Source organism: Gopherus flavomarginatus, chromosome 5 (genome assembly GCF_025201925.1).
Source record: "Gopherus flavomarginatus isolate rGopFla2 chromosome 5, rGopFla2.mat.asm, whole genome shotgun sequence".
NCBI lineage: Eukaryota > Metazoa > Chordata > Testudines > Testudinidae > Gopherus > Gopherus flavomarginatus.
Window position 1 is genome coordinate 96,847,302 of NC_066621.1, and position 16,830 is coordinate 96,864,131.

The 16,830-nt window shown below is 44.1% G+C and overlaps 2 protein-coding genes across 4 annotated transcripts in view; one reads left to right on the plus strand and one right to left on the minus strand.

Moving 5' to 3' along the window:
- The window catches only part of LOC127051950 (uncharacterized), a 260,294-nt gene that overhangs the window by 132,094 nt on the left and 111,370 nt on the right, over positions 1-16,830 (minus strand). The window lies entirely within an intron of this gene.
- The window catches only part of SPTBN5 (spectrin beta, non-erythrocytic 5), a 173,238-nt gene that overhangs the window by 33,619 nt on the left and 122,789 nt on the right, over positions 1-16,830 (plus strand). For all 3 annotated transcript variants that reach the window (XM_050954918.1, XM_050954916.1, XM_050954917.1), the window contains 8 exons: positions 1,271-1,477; positions 7,290-7,502; positions 9,014-9,166; positions 9,661-9,791; positions 11,476-11,727; positions 13,109-13,396; positions 14,151-14,394; positions 15,438-15,577. In XM_050954918.1, coding sequence (XP_050810875.1) covers positions 1,271-1,477; positions 7,290-7,502; positions 9,014-9,166; positions 9,661-9,791; positions 11,476-11,727; positions 13,109-13,396; positions 14,151-14,394; positions 15,438-15,577 — 1,628 coding nt within the window. The remainder of the gene's footprint in view (positions 1-1,270; positions 1,478-7,289; positions 7,503-9,013; positions 9,167-9,660; positions 9,792-11,475; positions 11,728-13,108; positions 13,397-14,150; positions 14,395-15,437; positions 15,578-16,830) is intronic.

The window sequence follows — 16,830 nt, forward strand, 5'->3', positions numbered from 1 at the left end:
CCTCCCTCTGCCATTTCTAGGTGACACCCATTACCTTGTACATGTTGGTTCAATCAAAACATCTCTATTCATCATGCTGTCATCCTGACCTTATCTTTAGGATTGGTCAGCGTGTGCCTGTTATCTGTGGGGAATGTGTTGGTATCAAAGTGTTCTGGTACCACCCTTCTGAAATGTGTTTGCATAAGTTCTTTGTGCCTCGCATTTCTTAGGAATGTGTGTTTCTGCAATATCAGCCCTGGTCTTACCAAATTCTGTGAGCAGGCCTGTCTCTTGCTCACAACCTGACTTTGCTTTATATCAGCAAAGATTTAACCATTATTTAGCTCAGGCCTCAGGCTTCATACCAGGACTCTGATACAAGGGCTTATGTCTCAGGCCCTCTTCCTACTACAGTTAGAACTGGAACTTTGGTTTAGTCCCGTCTCTGATTTAAATACACAAATGCACACATTCAAAAAGCCACTATAAAATCATCATTTACTAATCACGCTATAGTATCTCAGATTACCCAGTAATAATGTTTTCCCTGTCTTTTTCATTCCCTGCCATATTCACACAGAAGCTTGAACATTGCCTTCCTTAACAGATTTTGTTCTCTTTGGTTTGACAAACACTGAATTATTTCCTGTTTCTAGCAGTTTTAACATTATTATCACTTAGTCTCTCCCCCAACTTTTTTAGGAGGGGAGGGGAGTTTAAATTATTTTTATAATTTAATGTCTTTTTACATTTACAGCCATATAAGATTGCACCCAAACTTTTCCCATGAATTGCAATTTGTGAAGGCTGCTTTCTATTACACACACTTACTCTGTATCCTCAAGATCTATAACTTTTGTGGAAAAACATCTGTTGAAATTGGAGGCCATCCCTAGAGTCTGAAAGTATGCTGTGTATTATGGATTCTGTTAAGTGACAAAGTCTGACTACTGTCTAGTAACAATGTCTGACTAGTGAGTGATTGATTTGGAAACTGGCTAATAAAATTTATGGAGGAAATATTTGGGACTAATTTATTTAATTGTGATTCTGTGAACCATATTGGTGCTAAGTGTGATGCTGAAATATAATTGGGGTTTCTAAAGAAAGAGCTATCTGATGTGTAATGGTCCTGCTTATATGACCTGTGTATGTGTTATGATTAGCTTCACAGCTATCTATCTGATGCAATTACTACCCTGCTGACCATTTGCCAGAGGATGGACTGTTGGATCTGTATCTCTTAGGGCTGTTTGATTAAACATTCTCCCACCTGTGTTCCCTTCAGTACTTTGCTGACATTGATGAAGCAGACTCATGGCTACGGGAGCGGCAGCCCCTCCTGGCCAGTAAAGATTATGGGAAGGATGAGTCCAGTGCAGAAGCCTTGCTACACCGCCACTTGCGACTGGAGAAGGAGATCACAGGCTACTGCCTGGAGATAAGGCGCCTGGAAGAACAAGCTCGTACTGTAGCAAAGCAGGCTCCATCTGCGGTACGTGGATATGAGGCTGTGTCCCTCTACTTCCCTTTGTTTTTATTTAGTAGAGCTGGTTGGAAATTTGGTGAAATTGAACCATTTTGTGAAAATGTGTCAGTGTTGACAAAACTTCACTGAAAAAAAGCATGTAGATAAGGTCAAGATGCTTCAATCTTTTTGGAATGGAATGTTTTGATTTTCCAGATCAAAATGAGTTTTCATTCCGAACTGGAATGAAAACAAAGTTTTTTGAAATGTTGGAATTCCGTGCCAAACAGAAGAGCCTAGATTCAATCCATTCTCTTAATGATACATGAGTCAGAGCCCAGTCCTCTGGCTGTCTCTGATGGAATCCTAGAAATACAGTTTTTGGCACCAAGACTGGTTCATCCACATCACACCTCTCTCCTAGCTCTGACAAATCTCCTGCTCCTCCTCACCTTATTACTTACTTCCTATTGAATCCAGCTCTCCTTCCAAATGGCCATTACACACCAACACTGCCTCCCTTCCTTCTTTTCCCCAGACTCCAACATTTCACTTACTTTAATCCTCTCACCTGAGGCTTCTGTAATCATCCTGGGTAAATTCAGTTTTCATGATTGATTCCTCTGCTTCTTGATTTGTCTTGTGACACTCATTTGCTCTTCAGCTGTGGTCTGAATCCCACATTCACTATTTTGGCCATAATCTTGAAGGTTACCTTTCAGGTTTCTTTGGCTCTGAACACTCTCCCTATGACAATGAGCTATGCAAGATAAGCAACTGCTGCAACTGCAATTAGTACTAAGAGCTGGGAACACCATTTTGTGACCCTCCCTTTTCGTTCCTGAATTATTTGTTAGTAGAGGGGGCATGTAAGTTCAGAAGCCCACAGATGTTGAGCAGTGAAGGCAAATACAGACATGCTGATTTATTTTTTTTAACAGTTGATAGTTTGCTGGTTCAATAATTTAAGGACCATAAAAGTGAACCTCTAGTGCTTGGCTGCACTTGGTGCTCCCATTCAAGTTCTGAAAACATTTGTTTTTAATCAATATAGTTATCTGGCCCCTAATTTAATTATTACATTATTGACAGGGAATTGTAGCCCTAAATATGCAAATCCCTTGATTAAGTTTAGGAATGTAATTTGTGTCCTGACACTTTTGAAATTCACTTGTACTCTCAAGTAGGTGGTTTGCCCCTTGGGTCTGCCCACTTTGTTCTCTCTCTTGGTGCTCAGTAATCTTTGCATCTGCAAGTGTCTAGCTATTGAAAATACATTGACAGGTTGTTAGGGCCTGGGCTGGGCCTCCCCACTGCTAGAGCAGGACAGCCTGGTGTTAACTGACTAAAATGCCTGCCTGTGGATGTTTTTTGCCATTTTCAATTACCCTCCTTGCACTCGCTGAATGGAAGCTGCACTACAAAAGCTCCAGCTAGGAAAAGGGCCTGCTGCCTCATATGCTACCCAGTTCCAGCGACTTGTGTCTGATGTTGAGTGGAATGTGGCGGCCCAACTGCACCTGTTACAGTGTGAACTTAGTGAGGAGGTAAAGCATGAGCTAGTCCGTACTCAGACCCCAACAGCATGAGTGCTTTTATTGACCTCTCTCTCCATGTTAACAAGCAGCTGCATAAGCGAAAGGAAAGGAGGAGGTGAACCATGGTGCCACCTCACCCAGACACCGGGCTTGAACGCTCCAGTGCCTACCCATGAAGCAATGCAGGTTGGTCTGGTCTGCAAAGCTTGGCCCTGGAAGAAAAGGAATGGTGACTGCACAATAACTTATGCTTTTATTGCAGAGCACCATCACATGCTCTTACTTTTTGCCAGTTGCGGACCTCAACCAGCAAGGAATCAAGAAATGTGTGAACCCAGGCTGTATGGAGGGGCCAGCCTGGGTATCACTGGGGCACTATGCTCCAGAACTACCCCCAACCCCTCGTGGGAAACACAATCTTGGACATGAAGTTCCTGCCCACATTTACAAGTGCAGATACTGTTATGTACGATGGATGGGGCCAAACTAGTTCCCCCTCAGTGGCCCTGATTGGTACAGGAGCTCTGATAATTCAATAGATGCTGAAACCACTCTAACCCTACAAATACTTCTCTGTTTAACGCCTAGGTCAGTTCTCATACAAATGATAGATTTGACACAGGAAACACTACCCCTAGAGGCTGTACTCGAGGGATACGGGGATGTACTAAATTCAATGCGATTTATTTTCCACACTTCCTCTGATTCTCAACATCACCCAACTGGACCAGCCCGACCCTTCTATGCTCTGGTGAAAGAAAAGGATCAGTTTCCCTCTGAACAGTGCTGAAGGGTGAGCCCCAAACCTCAGGTCCCAGGCTCCTGCAGATGACCAGAAGTGATGGCACCTGTGGGAGAACCACAGACGATGGTGACCAGAAGGAACCATTCCTAAGCCTGAGTTCACATCTCACTGATAAGTATTAGGATTCTGTGGACGTTTTTGAAAAGAAAAATGTGGACAGGATTCTGCGAACGTTTTTGAAAAGAAAAATGTGGACATGCTACCTTCACATTTACACTACAGCTCCCCATAGACCTGCAGCCCAGGGCAAGGGTCTCTTATGGATGGATCTATGCAATGTCAGAGCCAGAGCTGGCAGCTCTGCATGTGCACATCGAGTAAAAGCCCAAAGGCTCAATCCAACACTCCACCTCCCCAGTGGGGGCTCTGCTCCTTTTCATTAAGCAAAAGGATGGAACGCTACACCTGTGTGTCACTAACATGCCCTAAACCAAGTGACAGTCCAAAACTGGTATCCTGAGCTCCTAACCAAGGAACTAGGTAGTGTGTGGTCTACCAAAATTTTCACCAAACTGGACTTCATTGGAGTGGTGGGGACTTACAACCTAATGCACATTCGGGCAGGAGATGAATGCAAGACTGTCTTTTGAACACACTATGGGCATTCTGAATATTTAGTAATGCCATTCCGTCTGACCAAAGCTCCTGCGACCTTTCAACACTTTGTAAACAACATAGTTAGAGACATCCTGGACCAGTATGTAGTCATCTATCTTGATGACCTATGTCTGTTTTCAGAGACCCCTGAGCAGCATTGTTACCATGTTCGTTCCATCCTGGAAAGACTACAGAAGCAGAGTCTGTATGTGAAAATGGAAAATGTACCTTTTGACTCCACTGAACAGAATGATGAAATATTAGATAAAGAATTGGTCACAATTAAATCAGCCTTCAAAGAATGGTGCCATAACCTTTAAGGAGCTCCACAACCGGTTCAAGTCTCTTCTGACCATAAGAACATTGAATATCTGTGTAAGCTTGAGCCTTAAACCAAAGACATCTCAGGTGGCTATTATTCTCTTGGTTCAATCTCAATATCACCTGGGAATCAGGAATGGGAAAGTCAATAATGCCTTACCCTGAAAGGCCTAATAATACCATGAAGGTAAAGAGTCTAGCCAAAAACCACCCTCTCTCCTTAAACCTCACAACTTCCTTAGTGCAGTGCTGCCGCCATACACCAAAACCTGATTCATCTAATCTGATCCACTTCGCAAGGTGATCTGTTAGCTCAGAAGGTAATGAAACAACCTGAGCAAATGAGAGCCAGAACCAAAATGCAATGTTCTACACAGGATGGGATCACATATCCTGATGGGTGCATATCCATCCCACCAAGGTGCCCCTGGTTGGAAGTGCTTCATCTCTGCCATGACAATCAATAGTGGGCCATTTTGGCCACCTTAAGACTTCCTGCATGGCTCCCCATTTCTTCCAGTAGCCCCCAGGACTATGCTGACTCTTGTGAGCTTGTACATGCACCAAGACACCCCATTCTGAGCACTTTGGCACTTTAGTACCCTTGGAGATCCCACCTAGATCCTGGGCCTCAATCACCCTAGATTTCATAGCAGACTTCCCAGATTCTGATGGCCACATAGTGGTCTTGACTCTTGTTGACCAAAATGGCCCACTTCATCCTCTGTGACTGCCTGCCCTCTGCCGAAAGAACCGCTCAATTCCTAGTGATGCATGTTATCCTTTTTCATGGACTTCTGGACCATATCACCTCAGACTAAGGCTCACAGTTTGTCTCACACTTTTGGTGTGAAACACTCCAATTACTGGACATTTGCACTTTTATGTCCTCTTTACTGCCCCCAGACAGATGGGCAGACAGAGAGGGTGAACCAAGTACTACATCAATACGTAAGGTGCTCTGTTAACTACCATCAAGATAAGTGGTTCTTCCTCCTGCCTTATGACAAGTTGTCATACAACAACATTGACCATGCCTCCATGGGGCAGAGTCTCTTTTTTGCAAATTACAGGTTTTATTCTCGCTTCCACCTTGTCTTGCTAGCAACCTCCCAGAACCCAGCAACCTCCAACTGGATTCTGTGAATTCATCATATTCTGGAAGACCTTAAGGACCACTTCCATGATGCGAAAAAGCACTACAGTGAGTAGGCAGACCATCAGTACCAGGAAAAACCAGCTCTCACAGTATGCCAAAAAGTCTGGCTTGCAGCTAAACACCTTTGTACAAACAGGCCATCCCACAAGCTAAACCACTAGTAGCTTGGACCAGTCTGGTTTTTGTCAGTATTCAAATTCCAGCTCTCTCAGCCCCTTAAGATACATCCCATTTTCCATGTTTCCCTCCTGAAGCATTACACACAGAACCCTGTTCCCAATCAGTCCCCCCACAAGTCCAGGTCCAAGGGCACAAGGAATATATAGTCTGCCCTGTCCTCAGCTATAAATTGCAGAGGGGAGGGGACTGTACTACATCGACTGGGTCCTGAATTATACTCCTGGGAACCTGCTTCCCATGTCCATGCCCCTGACTTGGTAAAAAAATTTCTTCAAGACCATCCAAGTACCAACATGAAGGAAGGGTGCCCTCCAAAAGGGAGGGGCAATGTAAATATCTATGGGACTAGAACCTGGGTCGCTGAACCCTAGGACAGCTGATATTTCCACATTGCCACCAGGAGGCCATGTAGAACCTCATCCAAAGAGCGTGGTAGAGATTAGGCACTGCAGGAAGTACCGCCCAAAGAATCCAGTGTGACAGTACTCTTCAGCCTTTTGATTGGCTCATGCTCACAATTTAATCCTGGAGGATTCCCCATAAAGTTGTCTGGGCAACCCAGCAGATTTCTGCCTTGCTGCCACTCCAAACCTCACCTCGCTTTCTGATCTCCAGCCACCGACACCAGCCTGATTCTGACCCTGAGTCTTGGCTATTGATCCTGGCACTATAAATTACACTGATCCCTGCTTGCCAGCTACTGTCTCGTGGCCATCCTTGCATTGTGGACACAAGTGCAGCTGTGACCGCTAGGCTAAACCGCCCATGCCCTGGTCCCCTGCAGTTATGTTCATGGTATATGCATAGAGACATGAGATAAAAACATAAAACACTCATGCTGATAGGTTGCCATGTAACATTATTTCATTTCTTAGAATTCAGAGAACCCCAAAACAGAGTGTGATGACAAAGCAGGGTGCTCATTTCAACAGAGGCGCACAACTCACCCCTGCTTACTCTAGGCTGGCTCTCTGCAAACTGATTCTGAACCCTCACTTCCCTACACAGCCCCCTGCCTGCAAGCAGGCTCAGGAAAATCCTTGAGAATTTAAAGTGATAGATCACAATTGTATCACAGTGTTCAATATATCACAAAGGTGCATTTGTAAATTGCAATATCTAACACTTTGAGTCAGGCAGATCATTTTGAAAATTTAGCCCTTTAATTTATCCTTGAGATTAGGGGCTCCAATTATCCGTAGTGTCACAGACTGATTCTGTTGTATTTTGCTTTAACAGGTGATATCAGTGCCAATGGTGAAGGCTCAGGTCCAGAGTAGCCTAAACCAGAGGATCACTAAACTACCACCAAGCCGCTCTGTGCTCTGGGGAACCCCTGAAATTGGATTTTCTAATCCACCTGATTCAGATCCTCACTTTGTTCCAGAGAATATCTGGAGGACCCAGAATGAAATAAACTTGCTTTATGAGAATCTGCAGACCATGACGAAGGTATTGTACCTCTTTTAATACTTTGTGTGTGTGTAGCCTGTTTTGGAGATTACTGGTGGGGTCTAGCATCATGCAAAGTGTAGGCAGGTGTTGTGTTAGCTTCCCTTGCTCAGCTCTGACAATGTGCTGCAATCCTGAACTATGCAGACCCTGAAAAGACTGCTGGCTGTGCTAAATTGTGTGGTGCTTTTCTGATTTTGACCAATATCACGTTAGCAGTAGAAGAGAAACGAATCATGGGTTACCTTCAAAACAGTCAGAAGTTTCATTTAAGCTTTGCATGCATTTGGTTCAGCTTTTATCCAGTCTGGCTTGTACATCATTATGTGAGAATCACAAATAAATTTCTGTAATCATCAGATTTCCCTCTCAGTTCTTATATATTTTGAAGAGTAGCTTTCTCCTGCATCCCCTTGGCTTTACTGGAATTTGCCTATTACAGCAGGAGACCCTCTCCTCGGTCAGACAAACATGAGAGGTTAACCCAGGTCTGGTGCAAGGATGTTTCACGCCCTAGGCGAAACTTCCACCTTGCACCCTCCCCCCCGCAGCAGCTCCTCCCCTCCACCCTGAGGCAACACCCCAGGGCAGCTCCCCCACTCTGCCATGAGGCACCCCCTTGCGGCAGCTCCCCACTCTCCACCCTGAGGCACCCCCCCTGCCCCAGCTCACCCCTGCTCCATGCACGAGCACAAGCACCCCGAGCACGTTGCTGCTTCACTTCTCCCACCTCCCAGGCTTGCGGCGCCAGTCAGCTTAGGCACCGCAACCCTGGGAGGCAGGAGAAGTGAAGCGGCCATGGCGTGCTTGGGGAGGAGGCGGGGCAGGGGTGAGCTGGGGCGGGGAGTTCCCCTGCGTGCCACCCCCCCACCTTACTTGCTGCAGGCAGCCCTCCCCGTGCCACCCTGCCCCAGCTCCTTCCACCTAAATGCTGGCGGCAACCGGGGCGGCCGCCAAGGAAATGGCGCCCCCCAAATCCTAGCGCGAGGTCGCCTAAATGGTTGCACCGGCCCTGGGTTAACCCCAAGTCTTGGGGCTGTAGTGACAAAGACTGGAAACTTTAACACAGATGTTCACAAAAGGCCATTAGTTTTTCCCTTTATTCCTCTATATTCTGAACCTCCAAATGGTCCCACCCAAAAAGCTGCCGTGTGAACCTTCCAATTTCTATGTTTCCTGCAACCAGTGCTTATACACATGCCTAGGATTAAAACGGTATTGCTCCCTTTGTAGTGTTGATTTGTATCTTCAGTCAGCCAGCACATATCTCTATTAAACTTTCTGCTTATCAATGTGTTGTGAGTATCAGTTCTCTGATACTCCCAATTCCTCTTGCCCCGGGAACATATATTCTAGGGTTAAGATGCCCATTTGTATTCACTGTGTGTTAGCAGGGAGAACTGCTGCCAACTTGCCAGGTTAATCTGTATGCTTTTGTTCTTTAGCCATGGAGATCTCTTTCTGCAAAAGGCCTGCGTACCACAATATTTGATTCTCCATCTGTTTTACAGCATCGGAAGAAAGGTCTGGAGGAGATGATCAGATTGTACCGCTTCTACAACTCCTGTGAAGAGTTTCAGTCTTGGATGGAAGATAAGGAGAAAATTTTCCAGACCCTTCAGCCTGGAGCAGACAATGTGGATGTCACACAGCAGAAATATGAGGTACCTCATCTCCACTCGGTGTAGATAACTTGTAAAATAAACTGACCATGGGGGAATGGATGTATGTGAGGAAAGAAGGACTCCAAAGAAGTTGCTTTGAACCTTCTCTTTGTTAATTGAATTTTAATCCAGAGGGTTTTGTCTACACAGGAAAGCTTTTTCCAGTGAAAGCTAAGGTGTGATTATATAATTGCAGATTTATACCAGAATAAGTTGTCCACATGTCAGTAGGGTGGGATGGGATCTATATTATACCAAAATAAGTTTATTATATATCAATGGGCTAAGGGGGAAAACCACATAGGGGAGTGTTTTCTGTCAAGAGATGAATGAATGAACAGAAAGAAAAGAAATAAATTGGATATAAAAACATAGTAGATATACAAATAGAAGATGAGTGAATACAACAGCTTGTGGAGCACTATTTGCATAGAGATGATGAGTTTTGAGATCTTCACTCTATACATTATTGCTGTATTTTTTGTCTGTTTTAGAGCTTTCTAGTGGAAATGGCTGCTGGGAAAATCCAGCTGAGAGAGATCGAATGCCTAGCAGATAAGTTTGCAAAGAACAGTCCCAGCAAACAGAATGAGATCCAAGCCCACCTTAAAGAGCTCAGTAGAAGGTAAAGGTGCTCCTGATAGAATGGGAAATCACCCCATCAAGGACTTTTCATGCTCTGCATAAACTATCTTGGAGAAAATATTTTGATATGTTTTGGCACACACAACTGACCTGAGATGTGAAGACAGAGGGTTGTCTATGGAAAGTTGTTTGTCACTACAGTTTGTGTTTACTTCACTGGGGAAGCTTTTACCAAAATGGAGATGTAAAATCTCTCTTATTTATAACGTAATCAGCTCTAAATAGAACCATTTGCCAAGAAGTGATGGAATCAAAATCACTAGAATTCTTTGCATCACAGCTTAATGCACACCTGCTGGAGATGTTCTAACAAAATTAGGATAATGATAAGAAGAGAAGCAGGGGCTGGTTTACATGGACTGACTGTGGGGTTTATGGTATTATGACAGTTGTGATGGAAAGTCTATCCTCTGCCCTTGGCAATCAGTCATTGAAAAGAACAAGCAGTTTCTACAGGCAGGCAAGGAGCTCACTTTTCCATTTGAGAGCATCTTGCACACTGGACACCTTAATCATCACTTGACCATATGTAGTCATGACTTTGGCATATATGTGCCTGTTGTATGCACGTAAATGCTGATTTGAGTGTCTACATAGGGGATGGGGCCATTCTGTTTACGTGTCCCTGTTTGAAAATTGGATCTTATTGTCCCAACCGTTACTGGCTGGAGATATGGGAAAAAATATAATTCACGAGAACTATTGCCAGGTCATGGACACACTCATTGTGTACATGGGTACAGCTGATGCTTTGGGATCTGAGGGCTTTTTGTTCACGGTCCAGTGGGAAAGGTTCCCCATAAGTCTTTATCCCCTCCCGAGTTTCAGGGAGCCAAGAGGGGAGGTGGGTCTGAATTCTGTACCATTGATAGGGTGCTGCAGCAAATTCCCACCTGGGCATCAGCGGAGGTGCCTGACCCTTGCACAGGAAGGAGAAGGGGAGGAAGTCTCCTTGCACCCCTTGTGCTGTGATACAAGGGTCAGACTGACAGGTCCTAAATGAATGGATGACGGCAGGTAAAATATACTTTGGAATAAGCCTGTTTTCATTATATTAAAGTAAAAGCAAGCACATCATGGCATAGTCAAATGTCACATTGGGCTCTTCAGTTTGGTTCAGCCTGTGATGCATGGCTAAGTGTGGATTTGCGCACCCAGAGGCAGGAGTTAGGATGTCCTTCTAAGGCATTCAGGTTTGAAAATTGTAACTATAAAAAACTCTTTGCTTTTGTAAAGTGTGTTTGCTATCTATTTTTCTACGGACTCTTGGCAGCCCCAACCATGGTCAGAAATGTCAAGGCACAATTGGGTCCTTATTTTGATTATTTTTCTTTATTTGCATAGACTCAACAGTGTAACAGTGGCTTGCACTGGGTGCAGGAGAGGAGTACCTACTTAAAGGGGAAATTCATCCATGTGTAGAGGCTGATCACTAATCTTATGCCCCATTTAAGTGCCAATACAGTCTTATTTTGAAGATTGCTGTGGTATATAAAGAGAGCACAGAGCTTGTCTCCACCCCCTGGCACAGAGATGAATTTTACCATACGTGATTTTTATTGTGCGTGCAACAAATCCCCTAGAAATCTATTTTTCCCCCTAGGCAAATACACTGTGATTTCAGTGTCTAGATATAGCTGTTGCAGTTGTTTTTTCATTCCTAGATGGGAGCACCTGGAAACTCTGAAGGAGGAAAAGGGTTCAGAGCTGATTGGGGTGGCTGATGTGAGGACATTCCTCCAGGACTGCGAGAGCACCAGAGGGCTACTACAAGACAAGCTGGTCCATCTCAAGGGTATGGAACCTGCAAAAACACCTGCCGTACTGGAAGCAGACCGGCGCAAGCTGTCTGCCTTTGACAGGGAGGTCCTGGTGCTGGAGAGGAAAATTGAATACCTGAAGAGTGTGGCCAAATCGTAAGAAATCAGCCATTTATTTCTATATTTTTGCCTAGTGATCTAGTTTCATATTTGAAGCAAAGTGTATAGAGTATATGTAGTTGCGAAAGGCTAATTTACACTTGTCTTAAGTCAGCCTCTAGTGCTAGCTTGCTCTCCCTGTCTGGCTGCAATCATTGCTCCTTTTCCTCTTTGAGTGAGATCTTCTATCCTGGGTAGAGTTGGATGAATATCTGGGTGACTGGCTCCAAATGTTGTCTACATAGAAAGAATCCCTATATTATGAATGGAGTAGCTTAAGTCTTTATTGATATTGAATCACTGAGCTATTCTTCCAACTCAAATCCCCAGAACATGTAATGAAATGCGGTGTGTAATGAATTATCAACACAAACCACAGTCTGCACTGAGTTTGTTCTAGACAACGAGTGTTACCTCTCTTTGAATTTAAGGACACCTCATTTGCAGATCATACTGCAGTTCAGGTTGTAGGACCATGGACTAGGATTAACAAACACTATTTCAGGCTATGTGTATTCTTAATGAGGTACTGTGTAGTCCCCAAAATGGGGTGTCCTTGAGGGGCATGAGATGGGAAAAAGACAATGAATGAGAATTAGAAATATAGGGCACCTGGGTATACATTTTAAACTTTGGTTTAACACTTCTAATTAAAAAATATCTACTTGTGTGTTTACAATGTCCTTTGCAACACACCTGTTCCATTCTGTTGGGCATTCCCTGTTCAGATCTATAAGGTAGAAACATTTCAGGGAACTGTGAAATCTGATTGGCTGATCATCCCTATGTGTTTTATGTTATGTGAAAAGGAGCATGGGGTGCAATTGTGCTTTTCCTGGAATCTGGGAGCAGGAAAGACTAGGTAATTTGTATTCTTTTGTGGAGATTAGTCCTACAATATCTTTGTTACATACAGATCAGAGGTGACATAAGGCATCAGTGAAGCCAGCAGTGGCTGGGGAAAGGGTACCAATACTGAGTCAGACTATAAAAAGACAGTTTATTTCATTATAAGGTTATATCTTTAAAGTAAAAGTAATGAATTTCTTGATGTGATATGCTAGCTTTTGACACTCCTAACTAAAGCCAGAGAATTAAAAAAATATAACAAAAAAATTTTGATCCTCAGTGATGAATGAATGCACCACTGGTGCCTGTAAAGTCTTTTGACAGGATGCATTTCCTGGAGGACTCTATGATCACTGTGTCTATGCTGTTTACTGCTGACGAGGAACATTAAGTGCCCTAACTGACCTTCTTTTCGGGAGGAACCACTAACGACCCAGTCCCATTGACTTTACTGTCAGCTGGGTCAAGCTATAAGGCTAAAGTTGTCTCTGAAACTAAATCAAGGATGTTGTTTGGTTTCCTTGTGTAGGATTAAGGACACCAACCCTGCAGAGAGCAGGGCCATCAAAAAGCAAGTGGAGAATATGGAGAAGCTGCTGGTCACACTCAAGTCACAGACTAAAGAGAGGGCGACAGCCCTGGAGTTGGCACAGGATCAACAGGCTTTCCTGCAGGACAGCCGCAGACTCCTGCTCTGGGGAAATGGCATCAGGGAGAAGCTGGGCAGTGAGGAGATGGGCCTGGATGTGGCTTCCGCAGAGCAGTTGCTGAAGGAACATCAGGACCTTCTGAAGGAAATTCGCACTCAGAAGGACAGGTAGAGTTTGCAGCACCAGGGAGGCCAGGAGCATACCCAAAAAACAGATCTGGGAACATAAACTTGGCATGAAAATGGTACTTGGGCTTTATTTAAGTGCATACAAAATTTAGCATGAAGAAAATAAAAACTGACTGTGCACATAACCCAGTTAATTTCCCCATATCAAATGAAAGTGTCTGCTAATCCAATGTCTGATTGCAATAGCTGCCTTCTACCTCACCCTGATGCTCAGCAAGGAAGAAAACTCTCTATTTAAAATCCTCAGACCTCTTTTCCTTTCCAGATCACTTCTGCCAGAGTAATCCAATCACTTACCCTGGGTTCTCCTCTCTTCTGTATTTTTATGAGCCAGGCCTGCCAGACTCTCAGGCCCCCAGCCCCATCTCTCACTTTATAAAAACCCAGCGACTCTTCCCGTCCCATGTAATGGCTGGCCACCTGTTTTCTTGGGCTCTCAAGCCAAGAGAGAAAACTCCTGGCCACCTCAGGTGTACAACCCTGAGCAGCCAACCCCTGCATTTCTTGGCAGACTGTAAGTGAAGAGGACGTTAATAGGGAAAGCAGTGGGTAACTGCAGTTCTGCCAAGAAGAAAGTAAGAAATAGAGCAGCATTAAAGAGAGAGAGAGAGAGAGAGAGATGGGGAAGTTATAGGAGAAGGAAGTTTATTATTCTTTGTGCTTTGCCAGGAGAATACCAAGCTCAAGTCTCCTCCTACAGTAACTTGTCCTCTTTCCTTGTGACTCTGGGCAGGTTTATGCAGCTTGAAGAGCTGGGGCAGAAGATAATGTATGATCAGCCCAGCAACAGGACCCAGGATGTGTGCCAGACTGTGGAGAGGCTTACTCAAGAAAGCAGTGAGCTGGAGGAGATGTGGGAGCAGCGGAAGAAGAGGCTCCAAGACAGCTTGGAACTGCAGAAGTTCAATAGGGAAGCAGATCGCATCAATGCAACCCTCTCCAGCCATGAGGCTTTTCTACGAGTAGATGACCTTGGAGTATGTATCAGAACAGCCTTTGTTGTCTCCTGCTCCCACTTCCCATCCAGAACAGCCTTGACCCACAATGACTCAGTGAGAACAGAGATTCAATGACAATCTCTCTCCTCTGGCTCAAAACTGAGAATTTCTAGCCAAGCTTAGATTGGTTGCAGCATTTTTGTAACAGTGATGTGTTAATGTTCAAAAGCTGCACACACAGGGCCTGGTTCTCATTTACTCATGTCTTTAAATGAGAAGCCTGCTCACAACTGCTAAAAGACGCAAAACCAAGAAGCTGCCATTGTGACCCAGAAGTGTGTTTGTGCAGTTAGAGCAGAATGCTCTGGTTAACCTTTTCACCGTGCTTTCTCCACAGTTCCTTCTACTCATACACTGCCATTATGCATTAGTGTGCTGTTGCAATCAATAGAATATCAGCAAGGAAGTAATTGGTACTTTCCACAGCAATACTTAACAGCAGTCAGCCAGGGGAAACAATATAACAATCTCACCTCCAATAGGGAGAGGCTGGGAAAGAGGATATGAGTACTATTAACACGTGTTGGAGACTTACCCTTAGACTGGATGATAGAGCTGTTACTACTACTGTTAGAATCTAAAGTGCATCTTCCTCATATCACTCAGACTGGTTTGCTGCAGTTTTTGGGTAACCAAATGCCAGGTAAACAATGGATCTAGAATAGCTGTTAGACTGTTCAATATAAGGGCTATTTTAAGAGCGTGTGAAAGTGGAAGCCCTATAATACAGTGCTTACACCAGGGTGGCACCATGCTGCTGCAATTAAAAGATGAGGATAGAATCTTAGGACAGGAGAAAACATAAGAGATAAGGGATCAAGCAAGGCACCGCTCCTCACTTGTTCAAAGCCCCGAAGGTCCTCTATGATGAGGAAAATCTACAGTAAATACTTGCTTCAGGGGGGAAAGATGGAGAATAAAGACCTGCACAAAGGCAGAAATAATACCATCTCCTCCACTGCCACAGAGGGAGCCATATCACAGAGGTGACACTTGATCAAGTATTCTTCCCTCCACTCCAGGACCATGTGGATGCTGTTCACACCCTTCTCAAGCGGCATGAGGATTTTGAACGACTGCTGATGGCACTGAAGCAACGGGTTGAAGTGATGCATGAGCATGGGGAGAAGCTAGTGGAGAACAGGCACTTCTCTTCTTGCATGTGAGTTCAGAGCCGTTTACACTCTAGGTACGAAAAAGGAGGAATTGACTCCACAGAAGACATTTAGCTTTTACAAACCATCATGAAATGTCGTTAGAGTGAAACAGAAGATCCAGTTTGAGCCAGCATTCATACCAAATCCCATCAGTCCACAAGCTGTGGTGTTCTAATTTGGGTGGAAAAGGATGAATTCTCTCATTTCCTTCCATGCTGCTTCTTGACCTGGAGAGAATGAAGCCGGTATTGCAAAGATATGCATTTCCTGTACTCTAATGACAAGGGTAACACTTTCAGTTCAGAATGCCATTTTTGGTACAATAATGGAGAATACTCCAGTTTTTCTCCTGGCATTTTATACTACATATGCCAATAAGATCTTGTAGTCCCTTTTAACCCTATGGTTCTATGACCTCTTTATTGACAAACTCATTAAAATTCTAACATAACTGTGTGTTCCTTGCATTTGAGAGTATCAATCATATTTAGTATGAATACAATAGATTTCAAATCACCTCTCAAAGGAATAAGTGTTGTAATCATCATGCAGTGGGCCTGATTCTCATCTAACTACAGCCCTTTTACACCACCCTGGCACTATAACATGGCCTTCAAGTGGGAGTCGGTGTAATTCATGGCTCCTTTACAGTGCTAGAGCAGTGTAAAGGGGCCTTAGTGTAAATGAGACTTGGGCCCTGTGTGTTTAGAGAGCACAGCTGTTTGAAGGTGAGAGTTCTGGGGGAAACTGAGGAGCTACAATTATGCTTAAAGTTGCTTGTACTGGCTCTGGTGTCTCATGCCAGGACATACAGTGGCATAGTTCAATTTTAAATATGAAAAGAGAGAGGACAAGCATTTGGCGGTTTCCCAAAAGGAATTCATCTTGGCAAATAGCCAAAGACACACGAGCAGGTTGTGTTTGTCACTGTATTTGCATTATCCTGCACTTAAATGTTATAGGACCACATTCTGCTTGGGAGAAATTAGTGGGGAGGGGAGGAACACAGCTGAGCACAGTGAGAGTCCAAAGAAAAAGTAGAATGAAAAATGGGCAAATTAAAAAACAACAACAAAAAACAGCAACAAACAAATACAGAGAAACTACGGGAACATGGATAGGAGGTGAAAGAGAAATTCTAATGCAAAAATATAGTGCCTGTGCCTGAGCTATAGTGGAACATATGTTTGTGCCAGTTCAGTCTTTTCCGCGGTTCTTCTAGCATAGGGGTCTCCATTTAGTTGTAAAGACATATTTG